At 37.9% G+C, this 17,026-nt stretch overlaps 1 protein-coding gene across 1 annotated transcript; it reads left to right on the top strand.

Annotated features, from left to right (window-relative positions):
- Positions 1-796: 796 nt before the first annotated feature.
- Positions 797-9,248, top strand: stx7l (syntaxin 7-like). Its single transcript, XM_044105853.1, has 10 exons — positions 797-911; positions 3,071-3,163; positions 3,269-3,338; positions 3,560-3,650; positions 3,742-3,879; positions 5,187-5,227; positions 5,332-5,422; positions 5,521-5,593; positions 7,160-7,242; positions 7,989-9,248. Exons 2-10 carry the CDS (start codon positions 3,079-3,081, stop codon positions 8,082-8,084), a joined length of 768 nt encoding a protein of 255 aa, XP_043961788.1. The 5' UTR covers positions 797-911; positions 3,071-3,078; the 3' UTR covers positions 8,085-9,248.
- Positions 9,249-17,026: the final 7,778 nt, after the last annotated feature.

The raw sequence follows: 17,026 nt of genomic DNA, 5'->3' as shown, positions 1-17,026 counted from the left end.
GCACCTGTCTGCTCGTAACAGCGTGTAAGAACAGGTGGTTCTTACTATCTAATGTATTTTAAAGAGCATGTCAACACTAATTCCAAAGTACCAATGTTCAGAATGTTCCTGAAGAGTCTGAGGCTGCAAAAAATAAAAAATAAAATAAACTCACAAAACAGCCAGCAGTTATACAGGGTTGTAAAGCAAATGTTGTTTAGACAGGTCAAAGTAATGCCTTCAAATAGGTTTTGTTATTTCAATGATTATGGCTAAAAGATAAAAATCCAAGATTTAATGTTTCAGAAATAATGTAATATTTAAAACAAATATTTTAAATGAGTTCCAATATTAAAAAAAAATAAAGACTTTAACTACATGGAGTGTCTGGGATTTTTTTTTAACTTCTCCTCGTATCCCCTACACTGCATGCTATAAAGAATTTTTTTTGTTGTTGTTTTTATGTATTTATTTTTTTGTTTGTTTAAATGTCACACATTCATTTGAGATGAATGGAATGTACTCTTATATTTCCCGTTTTGTAGAGTGGAAAGTCCTCTGTGTCACATTATATTTGTTGCGCGGTGAAACAGGAAGGCATGGATTCCCAAGTCTCTTGTATAAATTTTAAAACGTTATTTCATTCCCTCCATTTTTTTTATTTTTTTTTATTTTTATTTTTTATTTTTTACAGAAATCAATGTGGGTTTTGTTAAATGTTCTATTTTTCTTATTTTACATTGATATACTTTTAGAACGGGGCTTTATTTTATTACAATTTTTTTTTTTTTTTTTTTGGCTGCTCCTGAGATTTTTTGTTCCACTATTAAAGGCCGACCGATGATGTGATGGCTGAGCGCAGACGACATCATGTGACAGGGGAGTGGCTCCAAATCAGGAAACACACACCACCGCTGCGAGTCTCAACAAAGGTAAAGTCCTAAACTTCTCCAGAACCGAGCCGAATCTGGCAGTGACAGAGCCCACATATTAGGATTAAAACTCAGTTTTACGTCGCCGCTTTATATTTAGCAGCAAAACGAAAGTTAATATGCAGACTTCGCTAAACGGAATGCAGTATGCACTTTTGTTACTCACTTTTATTCTCTCCATGTTCGTGTCAGCTGTTAGCGTTTGCTGCTAATAGTTTCTACATCTAAAAGAACTATTCGTTTAGATGTGAGATAAAGGCGTTTGAATTCGTCCCGTTTTCCTCAGATTTAAATCCCTCGAGTGATTTCCGCATTGCTTATGCTTCCAATGGGACACACCGAGAGAGCAAAAATGACACAAAATGAGACGTAAATAGCGTCAGAGGAGAAATATTACGGAACTAAGAAGCAGAAAGGTTGTCTAAGGTGGATGCGACAGGTTAACAGCTGGTTCTCTGCAGGCCGGGCTCAGTTCCTTTAAGTTACAGGAAGTGTGCATGGCTGACCCGCATTATGATTCCTCTGGCCCAACCCGGCTACACTGCAGCAGATAAATTCTTGTAACCAAACTAATCCTTACTTGTTTTAATTCAAGGAGCCTCTTTCTGTGGGTGGGCGCCACTGAGTCTGTGTGCTTTAATCAGTTGTTCTCGTCTTGTGTTAGCAGTTGACCTTGTGTAAATTCATGTTGTGTTATTGTAAAACGTAGTTTGACTGGCTGCTGACTATGAATAACTTTTATAGTACATTTTGACCGGCTTTTATTGCACTTTGGTCAGCATCGCTGTTGTCTTTAAAGCAGGGGTGTCAAACTGCAGTCCTGGAGGGCCAGTGTCCTGCAACTTTTAGATGTGCCACTGTTGGACCACACCTGAATAGAATAATTAGGTCATTAGCAAGGCTGTGGAGAACTGCTCTACACAAGGAGCAGGTAATTAAGCCATTTCATTCCAAAGTTTTGCACCTGTAGCACATCTAAAAACAGTAGGACACCGGCCCTTGAGGACTGGACTTTGACACCTGTGCTTTAAAGTGATATGCGCCAATCAGCCTTTTACTGCCTGGTACTGAAATCTAATTTTTTGAAGTCCAACATTCTCATTCTGGTTTTATCTAGTTCAAAAGAAAAGTAAAATGTTGTGTTGTAGACAGTTTATCTTTTTAAATATCTGAGGCAGTTTGGAACAAAATGACCAAAGCTGCTGAAGCAGGAAATGGGAAGCAGGTTCCACCCAACATATATTTATTTCTTCTTTTATTATGAGTTCTCATATTATGATTGCCTTTAGAGAAGTTGCCTCAGTTTTAGCTTATTGTGGTATTCATGCAAAAATGTCCAACAGAACTGTGTAATATGATTGTATTGATTATAATGGAAACAAAAAGCTGCATAAATAACTTATTTTGATTGGGGTACACCGATTAATCGGCCAGCTGATTCATGATCAGCCGATACTTGCATGTGAAACCGATCATATCCACTACTTTAAATGTGTTTAAATTACCACGACGCGGCAGCATTTGTACGTTATCTCTTTTCACTACAAGGAAACTTCAAACTTGGGACACCTTATTGGCGTTAGCTTGTCCTGCAACTAACCTCAAATCTTGTGATATTGTAAAACCAAAGTACTGTTGTGCACTTTAGTTTGGTAAGAGGCTCAAAACAGGCCTTTAGTCTATTGCTTTTTTTTAAATGTGACAAATTAAACACTAAAGGAACTGATGGTTTTAATTTAATTCATTCAGTAGTTGTCGCTCATATGCAGTTTAACCGAGTTTTTAGTGTTTCACAGTTATTGTTCAAAATAAGATTGGAACAGTTAAGGTGTTTGGGATCTTTATACATTAAAATAGATACATTCAAAACGAAGACAAACCACAGAACATAATCATTTGGTGTCCCCACCAAAAAAAAACCCAATTAAATTGTTTCTTAATTGCTTCTTAAGATGATCCACATGCATCTGAAATTATAGCTGGTATTACACCACAGTAGACACTAAAAACTCCTGTGCATATTCCCAGAGATGGAGGCTACATGCTAAAAGCTACTGTCATGTGTTAGTCACGGGAGCAGCAGAGCGCAGTAGCTGTGGTAATGAGATCTCAGCATGACTTCATGAATGAGCTCTGATTGTGTTGCCGTGTCACCGCAGCTTTCGCCATGGCGTACCGCGCTGGGATTTCGGAGGATCCCAATGTTTTGGTCCAGAACATCAGCTCCAACATCCAGAGGATCACGCTGCTGAGTAATGCAGACACATTATCATCAGCGACACCCTTATTGGGGTTACAACCACTTTTCTGAATCACAGAATTGAGACTGTGATGTTTATTTCTCCCTTCTTGCTCAGCCTCGGAGTTGCAGAGAGCGGTATTCCTGCTGGGGACTGACCAGGACAGCAACCAGCTCAGACAGACGCTGTGAGTAATTTAGGCTTAGTTGGAGATGTTGCTTGTCTGATTTTTTTTTTTTTTTTGTCAAATTATTTGACTAAAACGATAGCTTAAAAGTACATTGAGGTACCATGTAAAAACCTACCCACACATGTTTATGTACATAAAATAAATCCTTCTAACTTAGAACCACAATAGGATTTTTTTTTATTCCTAAATAATAAACAAATACTCTTTTTCTACAATAGTCAACAAAAACAACAGCAAGGCAACCAGCTGGCAAAAGACACCGACAAACTGATGAAAGTCTTCACTTCCCTTCCTATTGGCCCAGATCAGGTACAAATTTTTAAATGGCTGTTTTGACCTGTGAGAAATCATAGTAGTAATTTTATTTATTTATTTTTTTACTCTGTTTTGGCGGCTTTAGCGGCAAAGGAAGCTACAGAAAGATCGGCTGCTGAACGACTTCTCCGCTGTTCTGAACAGCTTGCAGAAGACGCAGCGGCAGGCGGCCGACAAAGAGCGGGAGTTTGTCGCTCGGGTCCGAGCCAGCTCAAGACTGTCGGTGAGTAAGTGGCCTCCTCACTGGATGGATGACCGTCAAAGTTTAAGAGCTTCTGAGCAGCTTTTCGTGTTCCTGCAGAGATTGCAGTGTTTTAAATGTTCAACAGGAAGTTTTTATCTAATTTTTAATGGTACAAGTTACAGATTTGGTCTTATGTTACTGTTGTGAACATTGTTTCAGCAGCGAAGTCGTTTTCTTCGTGATTTGTGCCCTTTTGTACACATTGTTACCGAAAAGTAATCGGAAGAAGTTGGGAGATTTTTATACCACAGTTTACATGCATGTATCTCGCAGTGTCCTTGTGTATGATGATTTCTCCAGAAGTGACAACACAACAGGAGCAAAAACTCTTGACGTTTATGATATAATTATACAAAAATTGCAACACAACTCATAAAAAAAACAACTTTGAGCTCTGCAGCACGAGTGTTTTCAGTTTCAGACCCTCTGGCTGTTGCTATAATGCTGAACACGGGTAAACTCATGCAAAATGTGTACTTGACGATACAGTGAATTTGAGTCCTCCTCCACAGTAAGCTCTCAGAAGCAAATCACTGATGTCTGGGAACTCTCCTCATATTCTATGGAAACGGCTTAATGCAGATGTAGTTGTCGCCATGCCAATGTGATCGGATGGCCAAGAAAGCTACAAGTAGATGTCTATTTGCTTTTTGCTGCTGGCACACTGTGAATTGGGGCCTGACAAAGTGCAAACCCATCTTGAATAAAATTAGGTGATTTTTTTTTATTTTATTTTTTGTTTTTATTCAAGATGAGTTTGCACTTTTTCAGGCCGTCTTTCAGAAGATTTTGCTGAAATGTGGAAATTGGACTTGACATATGACTGGACTCGCATCATGGTTGAAACAAAAAAAATAATAACTTGGCTCGTCTTGCATCCCTAAAAAACATTTGTAACAATCTTATATAATACCAGATGTATAAGAAGTTCGGTTTTATAAGCAGCTCTCATCTTCCCTATCCCTCATGCAGTACTGTGTTTACACTTGGATTCCTTTGGGGAAGCCAACTTGCTTGGCAACTCTCTTCTCTCTTTGCTTATCTCACCAGACAGAGAAGTCTCTGTACCAACGTTTTTCATTTTTATAAGCGGGATCAGTGACTTTCTGCTTTACGTAGCGCCTTAGGAATTGTTCTGCTAATGCCACATGAGGGTACATTTGATGAAGCACTTCACAGAGATTACACTTTATGCTTACTGAGTCAATGTTTGGCTTAAGGAAAATGCTCTCTGATCAAACATTCAAAATAAGGCACATAAATATGCACTTTTATCTTTTTAACAGGGAGGTCAGCCTGACGACAGCTTTGGAAATGCCCCTCCAAGGTTCAGCCAAAAGCTTTTAATAATAATTCATATTCCTTCTTCTGCCGCCGCCGCCATTGTAGTAAAAGTTTAAAGTCAAAATTTCTGTGCGTGCGTCCATGCAGTTACTCCCAGGTGCAATCGCAAGCGGAGATCATCACTGAAGAAGACCTGAAACTGATCCAGGAGCGGGAGTCGGCCATCAGGCAGCTGGAGGTAGGATTCACACAGGAAGCGAGCGCGACTCCTCAGCTCTGTGCGTTAGCAGCTAAAGATGTGAGCAGCACCTCATGCCTTGTGTTCTTTGAATTTAGTCCGACATCACAGACATAAATGACATCTTTAAGGATCTGGGCATGATGGTTCATGAGCAGGGAGACATGATAGGTGAGTATCAGTTATTTTTGGTGTCTTTTTTTTTTTTCTTCTGTCGTAAGGCTAAACTACAAAAGAGCAAGAAAAAAAGAGCCCCTTTGTTTGTTGTTTACTCCCAAAAAATGTAATAAAATTTAGCAAATTACATAGAATAAGTTAAATATTCGTACCATAACCTAGTCCCATGGATAATAGTGATTTTCCGGGTGTTGTGGTGGCACAGGGGTAAAAGTAGAAACAAATTCCCACATTTTAATCCTTTGCTTCCTGCCGATCTCATATGGAATTTTTGTACCTGAAGATTTCAATGTTTCCAGCTAAAATCCCAGTAGAGCTTAGCAAAGCTCGTTATTGAGACTCGCTGACACTCTTTGCTGGAGTTGTCTTAACAGTGATGTTTGGAAAAATAAACTCCTCCATTTTCACCACTCCCATTGTTGATAGCTGGCAAAATAAAATACGGGTCCTTCACCGTAGTGACTTGTGGCTTTAAAAACACGCCTTTGTGTGTTTGTACACAAAGAAACAGAAGATTATGGATTACTAGTTAGACGATGCTAGAAACTCTGATCAACTCAAAAAATCAAATATAAATCAGAAAAGCCTCACTTACATTTTTAAAGGGATTGTTAGGAGTGCCAGTATGTTTGGCTCTGCTAATTTTAGAACTCCCTTCTTCATATAGGATTTTTTTTAAATAAAAAATTCTCAAATTGCATGTAGACCAGGTATCGGCAACCTTTAAAACCCTGAAAACTATTTTTGTCTTCTATCCAGCTGAACAAAATTAGTTGAGAACCAAAAGGGCAACATAATACAAATTAGCTTATTTTTACACCATTTATCATAAGATTTATTTTTTTTAAGTTGGAAAAACACAATTATTTTTGTATTTAGCTTAAATATTAAGAAAATCATCAAACTTTTACACAAAGAGAATTTATACATTTTCTTTGTATGACTGTTCATTTAAAAAAAAAAAAGAAAAACATTGTTAAAAATGCACATAGATTGCACCAAAAGGACAAAAGTGATGTCATAAAGAGAATATTCCCAACAATAATGGCATCATTTTTATTTCTGTTTGGGCTCCTGATCTAAACAAAGGCTCCATGATTGACAGGACACATGGAGTTACTCTCTTATTGTTCTCCACCACTCTCCTATTGCTTTAGCCTCTCGATCACTAAGATCTATATTAGCTGTGGGGGAAAAAAAAAAAAAAACGTAACAGTTGAAAGTTCATCCAACTCGTCAAATATATTATCAGCAAACAAAATGTGAAATGTTGCGTCCAAGCTGTCCTTTGTGATTTCAATTTTGCATGCACTGAAATTAGGATTCAATATATTGTGCAACTCCAACTGATTAAAATGCAAAGAATAGTCTTCTTTGTTGTTGCTGATGTGTTGGCAAAAGTTGATAAAGCTGATTTTGAGTGGTTAGCTCACTTGTCTTCTCTACAATGAGCCTAGGAAATTTGGAGTGAATAAAGATGGTTTAGGATTATGTCCAGCTCCAGTACCTAATATGATGTGAAAATGGTGTAAATATGTGTGCTTGTTTTCTGTTTTGCAGACAGTATAGAAGCTAACGTGGAGAGTGCAGATACCCATATCCAGTCTGGCCAACAGCAACTTGCAAGAGCTGCAGAATATCAGGTAAAGTACAAAACAATAAAACATGCACAACTGAGACGAATAGCTCAGAAGTAGCTTTTAATATTAGAAACTTCAGTTTAATCATGATGAAGCAGCGTGTAAGATCGCTTCTCCCTCCATAAGAGGGAGACTTGTGAAGCAACATTAGTCACTGTGATTTCATAAATAACGGCACAGAAAAGAAGAAGCTCGCTCATTTCCTAGTATTGTGGATCATCCATCTGCAGGATTCTTAAACGGTCTTAAAACTACAAAATTTGACTTTTGTTTTCAAGACATTTGGGTAAAATTTGAAATGTTGTTTGTGTTCTACTTATTAATCATATTGGGGTTTCTTAAGTTACTAGACACATCCATGAATACAAACAGGAAATTTCATTGCCTTTTTTTGCCTCTTGATCATTTCACTTCTGGATTTTAAATTGGACCCAAAGTTTTTGGAAAAAGGTTTTTGAAATTTCAACCTGATCATGTGACATTGTAGTATCATTTAGCACAAAGTGATTTAAAGATCTTTGAATTTAAGCTCAAATGAACCAGTTTTCTAACTGTGATGGCTCCAAAGTTATTGCCAGCTTTGTCAGGATGTTGAAAACAAAATCGAACGCAGATTTTAAAAATGTGGCATTTCAAAATAAAGGGTAAAATATGTATCATGCATTTTAATTTAAGAAACAACTAAAAAAACTAGTTTTGATCCATATAATCTCCAAGAAACTTTAATTTTCTTGCTTCCTTTTTTTCAGCGGAGCTCCAGGAAGAAGATTTGCATCCTGCTGATAGTCCTGGCTGTTGCTGGTGTCGTAATAGGACTTATTATTTGGGGCGCTCTCAAAAAATAAGACCTTCCTCTTATTGTTGATGTTGTCAGCTGTGACAAAATATGAAACACAATCCCTCTTATCCCAAGTTGTCTGTCTGTCTTACCCTCGAACGGCCTATTACAAAATTTGTTTGCCTTGTTTTTGACAAAGATGGTAGATTTATTGTGAAGTTTGGCCTTAAATGAATCATTTGATTTAGATGATGCAGTGTTGATGTTTTTTTGTTTTGTTTTTTTAATTGCTTCATTTAATAAGTGATGCCACAACTATTTTCCGAGTCTTTCCTTTGAATTTAATGATTATGCAGATTATAGGTAACGTCTTGGTATAGTGAATTAATATGGAGGTAAGTATTGATCATCCTTCTCAGAGCTTCTTCCTGTCAGGGTGTAATTGACAATTTCAGACAAACAAAATTCACCTAACACTTGTTATGCTTTAAGTTAGGCATGTGTACAGCAATCAAAATGATTTAGAGAATGCACATTTAGCAGATTGCGCTATATTTAACACATTACATTAAAATTTAAATATAAAGCTGTCTAACATTCCACACAATAGAGGCGAGATTTGTTCCTTAGGTTCTTTATTTCCAATCAAAAATAGGTATTTAAACAAGTTTTTGTTGGTCAAATAATGTATATACTGTCCATCCTGTACATAATTCACCTGGTGAGGGCTGAGCAATTCTGAGAAATGATGATTTATTATTTTTTTTTTCCCTTCCCATTTGTTTTTGATTTTTTTGTATGTGTGGTTTATTTTAACCCACTGACATTTGACACAAGAGGCTTCATCCAATTTTTGTGCACCTTTACAAAAATTGTTTTGTTTTTCTTTTGTTTATTTGATCTGGTATTCATTTGTAAAAGAAAATATCCAATTACTGTAGTTCAGTAGAAATTGAACTGTGATGACAGTAGAAACTGTGTGAAGACCATTTATTGGACTGCTACCTACTGTTTGTTGTATCATATACTGTACATGACCAATCCCAAACTTAAGCCAAAGCCTGAGAAGGCCTGATATTACTGTATATGTACAATCTTGTAATGAAAGACAGACATTAATGCCACAGTTTCAGAAATGTTCTAATGCCTTTGTAAACTCTCTTTCCGATGTATGATAATATGGAGGTTTAAGATCTGATTGTAATTCTCAATAAATTACAGAACAAAATGAGTGCAGATTCCCTGTCACTGTATGGAAAAGCTGCCTACGGATATACATCTTTGATAGTTGTCACTCATTTCAGATGGTGAAAATCACATGCAGTAGATCCATCACGCATGGGAGTGAAATATTTCAACACTATTTCTGTTAATTTTGATGATTATGGCTTTTGGATAATGAAAATGTTGGTCTGTGTGCTTGATGAAGCTCGGCAGAGACGCATAGAAAAAAAATCATTCAAAAATACTGCAACCAAAAAAGGACATTAAATGTCATCAATTCAAATCTAGAGGAATCTTCTTGGTGAAGGATCTCCAGTAGCAGTCAGTCTTGCAATAACTCTGAAAAAGCCTCTGGCTGTTGCTGTATGACAGCCTCTACATGCTAACAGCTCAATGTGGCAGAGATGAAACTCTACAGTAACATTGTCTGCTATTCCATCTCATTTGATTTTGCTACATAATTTTAAATCAAGAGAAGTTGTGGTTTAACATTCCTCCTGTTTCTAATCTTTGACCCTGCTCTTCATCCATGAAGCCTCCTTTTCAACTCTTCTGGCATTTCTGATTGTAGTTCAGATCTTGTATGTCATTTAAACTTTTGACCTGCTATGCAGTTGTAAAAACAATACGGTGTTGCCGCGGTTTCATAACCACCTCCATCTTCTAAACCTTTTTGATTTTTGCCATTAAACTCTCTTTTTCCTCAGCTCCGTGGCTGGACCGTTGGACTTTGAAATCAGCACAGCTGTACATGATGTCCAAGCAAATAAACTCTCGATACAAAAAATTTCCTTTCACTGATTTTGATGTTGGGCTATTTTTTTTTTATTTTCATTTTTTATGCACCGACTGTCCTTGCTAAACTGGACCTGTCCAAAACCTGCATCTGGACTTTAGGTAACTCTCTGTGCAGCAAATTAATTTGTTCCCAATCATTTTGGAGGAGAAATGTTTTGACCGGATGGATTATTTTTTCTGAATATCTGTGCTGTAATGATCCTGTGAGACAACATTGCAGAAAGTGTGGTAACTACCTGTGGCCTATTAAATGTTACTTCTCCCTTAAAATGAATCTTTATAATAACTACTTTAGCAATGTCCATAACTACTCTATTGCACAATGAACGACAGAAAAACATACTCACCAAACACAATCTCAAGCACAGAGAGGCTCTATGCTTTCTAAAGTCAGACATTGGTCACAAGCTGTACACATGCTAACAGATTTGAGATTTATGTCAAACCTTACTCATATTGGATCGCGCAAAAACCTTTTGAACCACTTATAATTTTTTTTTTTTTTTTTTACAAGCAGAAGTTTGGATCAGCTGCTTATTAGGCTCCTTGAAGGATCTTTAAACTTAGACATTTTCTTTCTGTCCACACTTTGTACCCGACGTTGTTTAACCTAATGTGCAGTGTATAAATAATGAGGCATGTCGACAAGGGAAGATAAGTACTTTCTCTCTAGAGGAAGGATGAAGCATCTGAGAGGAAAACAGAAAAATGTCCTCAGAGACGCATTAACCAGGAAGGAAAGGTATCTGTAGTGAACGAGTTCAGCTCAATAATTAAAGTTGAGGAAGGAAATTTACATTTTTGTACAAAGTCTTGAAACGAAGCCGCTAATAATTATTCCCTCTTATTCTTTCGGGCTTCAAAGAGTTAGAAACCACACGGTACATTATGTCCTTTCGTTGTTTATTGTATGAACTGAATGAAGTAATGGCCAACAGAGCACAGGGTGAGGGAGCAGCCTGGAGTTACCTCATGCATGTCAGAGAAGACAGTGTTGGAGTTGGACTCGGACATGGAAGTAGCAGGCTGCCGTGACGCAGGGGGAAAACTTTCCTTGGCAGGATGAGAGACGAGGCAGATTTGGATCTTGAGTTTGTAAATACAGTTTGGCGTCAGTAGGACAGGGAGTATTTTCGGGGCCAAACTTAGAAAGTTGCAGGTTGTCGTGAAGAGCTGAGCAGGATTTTCCATTTTGGTCCACAGCTGCAACCAAAATGTCACAGCTGTGGAAGCTCAGGAAAGCTTTTAAGGAGTTCAGAGTCACTGACAATTTTCGCATGTTTATTTTACCGCATAATGAGTTAAAAAAGGTTTAAAGTGGAGGATAGGACTGGAATCAATGCATAAAAGATGTTTATTTTTGGTAGTGTGATAAATTACTGTCTTTCCAAACGGCCATGGGGAACCACAAACAATCACTGGAACTGGACTAACCCCAGACAAAGCAGATTTACCTGAAGTCTGAAGTCATCTTTTGTGATGAACAGCAGAAGTAACTCATCTGCACAAACACTGAGCTCACTGACATCAGGCTTGAATTTACGTCATTGTTGAAATGGCAAGCTTCTCCTAGTTCTCCTTTCTCCAGGGAAGCTGCAACATGCTTTTTCCTGAAACATCAGTTTAATGGAAGGTGACTCTTTTCCATGTAAACAATCAAGAAAGAGGAGACTTTAATTTGCAATTGGCGCAATGGCAGCATTTAAAGTCAAATATAGAAAATGTTCTTCACAATTATAAAGTCCTAAATGTTTTTCTTGGAAACTTAAAACACCCATGTCTGTCCAAAGGTTTTTTATGTTAAATGAAAAGGTATTTCTCCTCTGACTTTTTAAGGCTTACATGCATTAAACATCATTTCCATCTAATCATGAACCTGGCAAACCCGCTTCATTCTTAAGGACTGCGCAGTGATAGAGGTATTCTTGATATACAAAGAAGCAAATATAATCTTGTTAAAATGCTATTTTTTGTTATGTGAAGAAAAAAAAACACCATAACAAATAAAAATCTTTTCTTTGGAGTCTATCAGTATTTTTTCTGACACGGCAGTATTTTCTGTCTAGGAGAGTTATGGAATATGGTGAAGTCATGCTGAAACTATCCTTCTGATAAACTCCTGTTTTTTTGTTTATTTGGGTGTGCTTCAACTTTCTAGACAGACATCTGAAGGTTTATGAATAAAAACCTGAAAAAAAATAACTATTTAATCTGAAGACAAGAAAGTATGATGTCACTGTGAGTGTGGAATGTGTTTTCTGACCCTTGACCTTAAGGATGAAAATGACCAATCCTACTAAGATAGTTAAACTTTACTTTAGTTTAGCGACTACTAAGATAATATTCACCAAGATAAATTGATATTTGACATCTGGTGTGACTAAACACTAAAACCGAAACAAAAAATGCCGTACCAAATTCTTTATTTGATTATTTGGATACGTAGGCAACCAGATTGTTTCACATCTATATTTAAATTTTCTCTCCTAAATGTTTTTTTCAGGGTGTTTGCACAGAATATGTTATTAAATGATTTAGCATGGTCCTCTTTTTGTTCCCAACATAACTAGCAAGAACTACAACAGTTTCGTAGGTATTTAGTCATTTAACCTTGTTCACTACATCTTTTTCAGATAATTAAAAATAAATAGTTTTTTATAGAAGGCTTGTATTGTTTACGTGAACGTTACTTGAAAAAAAACAAAAAAAAAAACAAAACAAAAAACAGAAATTGTTTTGCCCCAGTGTCTAATAAAAAATAAATGTTGCCACCAGAGGGCAGTGTTGCATCACTTGCTGATTTGCTAGTTTTATAACCTCCTGCGGGAACGTTCATTGAATGTCTTCAGTTAAAATAGCGCAGGTAAATGTTTTGCTGCAACCAGTACTGAACAGATTTCCCCGACAACATACGACGGTAATTGAACTACGCCAGTCAGAGATTTGATTTTCCCTCCAACGGGGTTTTATCACGTCTGATCATCAGCTTTGATCTGATTCAAAACCCGCTAAGACTGTAGCACTCCTCATAGTCACGGTGAGATTGATGTGCCCCTGGATCAAGACAGGGATTTTTAGTCTGATCTAAGGCATAAACTGATGACCAGTTTCTGGAGAAAAGAGCACAAACTTATTGCATCTTCAACCATGTTCCTCTTCCCTGTCCTCCTCCAATCTCCACCTGCAATGCTGAATCAGCCTGCATTTCTTGCAGTCTAAAGTTTTTTAACATTTTTCTCTTACCAGAAAAATAATAATAATAAATCACTGTAGCGTTTACAAAATAAACGAGAATATTAGTTTAAGGACATTCTCATTCATCAATGCACACATGGACAAAAGCTCTTTCAATAGAAGCTCTAGACGAAGTAAAGTGTGTTGTTGACGACATGTGTTATCCGTTCACTTGTAATCCTCCGGGATGTCCGGAGCTGTAGAGGGCAGCATTCCTACCTGAGACCCAGGAATGTGACATTTATTTTGGAGTGCAGCATGAGGAATGCACTGTTTGCTTCGAAACTGTCCTCTCTGTGTGATGCATGAATATTTAGAGAAAAGTCATAAATAAAGATGAGATACAGTTGGCACTGATGGTATGACACCTGGCAGCACAACAAAAAAAATGTGCCATCAGGTTTTTTGCTTGTTTTTTTAGGGGGGATTTGGAGGCTTCTTTATATTCTGGTAAATATTGATGTTTTAAGGAGGAGGAAGTAGCCTTCGGCCATGAGACAGGATGTTCTATGCATGATTTATCACCGCTGCACTCACCTGTTGTTGTGTTTGCTTGGTGCATTTAAGCACTTTCATTCAGTTTGGTTTGGGTCCATTTTGCAAGTAGAGCAAGAAATTAAGCAAATGTGCAGCATTTCTTCAACACATTGTAACTGTCTTGGCCTGGCCATTGAAGTTTGAGTAGTTGAAGGTCACTCAGAAAGAGGCCCCTGTTCACTTAAAATCACAAAGAGCCAAATTCAGCACTTGGTGCAGCTTAAGGAGAGGAGAGAACAGGAAGCTCATGGGAACTTCTAAAATACCAACGCTACAAAAAGTTCCCAGATGCTGCTAATCCACCAAAAATAAAGATAAAAAACATTTTGGGAGAAAGGATTCATGGGACAGACAGCGTTCACTCTGCTTCCATAAAAAAGCTGCCAAAACGTCCTTATTTGTTTAGGAGGGATTGGTCCTAAGTTCAGAACAAGCAAAAATAAAAATATAAATTAAAAAATCTGATTTTTATTAAGTTTTTGTTAGATTTGGTTCATGTTTTCACTCACTTCTGAATGACTTAGGAATATCCAGGATGTATGTACTAAAATCTGTAACATAAAGCAGCTGCAAAATTCAACATTTAGCAAGCATTTGTAGCATTTAAGTCACTGTTTGCCCTAGCTTGATGTAATCTTTGCAGTTGTGATGTATTAATGTTGTATTTTAGTACTAACATCATCATTCAACCAGGCAGTAATATCTCCAATACCTTATTTAATGAGGCACTTCTCATTAAAGATGTATCCTATCACTAGAAAGGTGCACCTAATAAAGTGACCAATGAGCAGCCCCACCTTGTGGTGGTTGAAGGACATAGCAACGTAACTGGCTTCAGAAACATCAACGTTATCTAATACAATAATAAAACACTGAAAGGAATAAAATAAAAAATAAAAAACTGAAATTGAATCTTCATTTGTTGTTCAGACCCGCACACAAACAAGAGTCAGCTCCTCAGCTCCGCTAGCTGCCGCAGGAATCTAGAAAAGCAAAGATTTAAAACTCCAATGAGCTTTAAATAATTGCAGTTTTCAGGCATGATTACAAAAAGATTCTCAGTAAGCCCAGTTTATTTCTAAAGTAATAAAATAAGGCACACGTGCATCTCCAAGCTACTGGTCAAGTGGACAATATGCTGATTTATTTGTTTACACACAGGTAACATTAAAGAACACTTTCTTGCACTTTGCCGTTAAAGTCAGCTGTTCTTCACATATTGCAGACTTAAATACCATCCTCGTTTGCTCAACTTGAATCATCTCCAGTAAACACACAACACTATGTGCACAGCAAATGTTACCAACGGGGGGCGGAAGACAAAGTAAGCTAAAGTCGCTCTGCCCAACAGACGTGATGACCTCGCCATAGGGGGGAATGAAGGACAGATGGAGGTAGAGACAGAGAAAGGCAGGACGAGTGTCTTCTAGGTGGCCATGATGTTGTGCAGGAAGGATGTGGGCACTGGTCAGGCCACACACACATACACACGCCAGCACACGCACACACCTCAACCCAGTCGTAGTAGCAAGGTCATGCCTAACTGCAGCTCTTGTTATTGCTGTGCAGCAGTAAGATTTAACTTTGTGGTGGACAACCAGAGGAATTAGATTCTGGATAAGTATGTTCAGGTATTTTACTCTTGGTTTCTGTAATGGTGGGTAATAAATTGAGGGTGTATGTCTTGGTGGGACTGGAGGGATTTGGCCTGGAGCAGGAAGTTCCTGCTAAACCAGAGTTGGAGATTCTGGAGGGAGTTGGAAAAACATACCAGAAGAGTGTGCCAAGCAGCGCTCCACTCAAAATGTGTAATTTGAGGCAGTAAATCAGCCAGGTCCGCATCAATTTAATTTTTTTTTTACTATCAGCGCTCTCGAGAATTTAACTTTTTAGTGGTTCTGAACTTCAATGTGACCACATGAAGTAAAAATGCAAAAACATGCAGCTTATTGAAAACAGGATTTCACTGCTATTATTAACATATCCTTGTCAGGAGCACTCAGTGATTTATCCCTGTAATTTTCAGCGGTGGACAGCATTTGACGTCAAAAGAAGACAAAGCAAACGGCAGAGGAGGTGCGAAGAGGAGCTCAAGCATGTTTGAGTGAGCAGGTGGGGCCTTTGGGGTCAAAGGTCGAGAGGCGATGACGGGTGGGACGCTGTGGTGGTTGGGTGAAAGCCGGTCAGCAAACACAGTTTGTCGTCACAAACACACAAACTACACGGACAGCAACAGAAAGAAGATGAGTGTGAGGGAAGTTGAAAAAAAAAGAGAAACGTTAAAGGAGGGAGGCCCTCGGGTTTATTCACGATGTCGTGATATGTTCGTCATGTCCCTGTGTGGTGCCGTCTCTCACGTGAACGGAAAGTAGTTATGTGCAGTCAGTCATATATACCATACAACTCTCCACGCCATGTTTGCAGAGTCTATGACTGTTTGTTTCTCAACAACATGGGCGAGACTTGAGTTGTATTGATCGACAGGTACATGTAAACGTTTTTTGGACTCTTATCCTTTATTAAGCACTCCGTGGTTTCAACATTGGACCTTTTGTAAGTTGTACAATGCAACCAAACCCACATGACCTCATCAATCTCTGTTATCTGACCTTCACTTTCAGTTTTGGCTGACTGTCAGATGGCTCGGATACTGCCTGTTGGCCCCACTTGTGATTCCACTTCCTTGTCTTGCATTTCATTTCAGCTTTTTTATTCAACCTTCGCTTAACCAGAATAGGATCCCATCGAGATTAAAAACTGCAAAGGCAGTCCTGGCCAAGAGGCAGCAACAAATAGAGCAAAAGTTACAGAGTTAAAAGAAAACGACGAGATATGAAAAATGGTTGCATGCTATTGAATCAGCTTCAGTAACTTAGCTTGGAGGTACAAAACACTCAATGTTCCAACTCAATGTTCCAGCTCAATGTGTCAACTGATGTACCAAATTATGCCAACATTAAACCACTGCTACTGAGGGTGTGTAGTCTGCAGCAAGTCTGCTGATGATCTGTGTGATTACAACTCATTAGGTCATTGTTTAATAAATGTAAGATTCCATACAGAATCTGCATCTTCACTACTCCTTTACTTAAACCATGACTGGACATTGATGGGAATTTTCTACGTCCATATTAAATGTTATTAGAACAAACATCATGTTGGTATTGTACATCATGCAGGTTTGCAACATATTGCAGGTTCTACATTGTTCTGCTA

This window comes from Gambusia affinis, linkage group LG22 (assembly GCF_019740435.1).
Source record: "Gambusia affinis linkage group LG22, SWU_Gaff_1.0, whole genome shotgun sequence".
NCBI lineage: Eukaryota > Metazoa > Chordata > Actinopteri > Cyprinodontiformes > Poeciliidae > Gambusia > Gambusia affinis.
This window is presented reverse-complemented; position numbering and strand designations above follow the sequence as displayed.

Bases quoted from the DNA above. Each gene is read 5' to 3' on its own strand.
- stx7l (XM_044105853.1), top strand. From the start codon at position 3,079: ATGGCGTACCGCGCTGGGATTTCGGAGGATCCCAATGTTTTGGTCCAG. The intron at 3,164-3,268 runs GTAATGCAGACA...CTTCTTGCTCAG, and splicing joins CCAGAGGATCACGCTGCTGA to CCTCGGAGTTGCAGAGAGCG. The intron at 3,651-3,741 runs GTACAAATTTTT...TGGCGGCTTTAG, and splicing joins TTCCTATTGGCCCAGATCAG to CGGCAAAGGAAGCTACAGAA.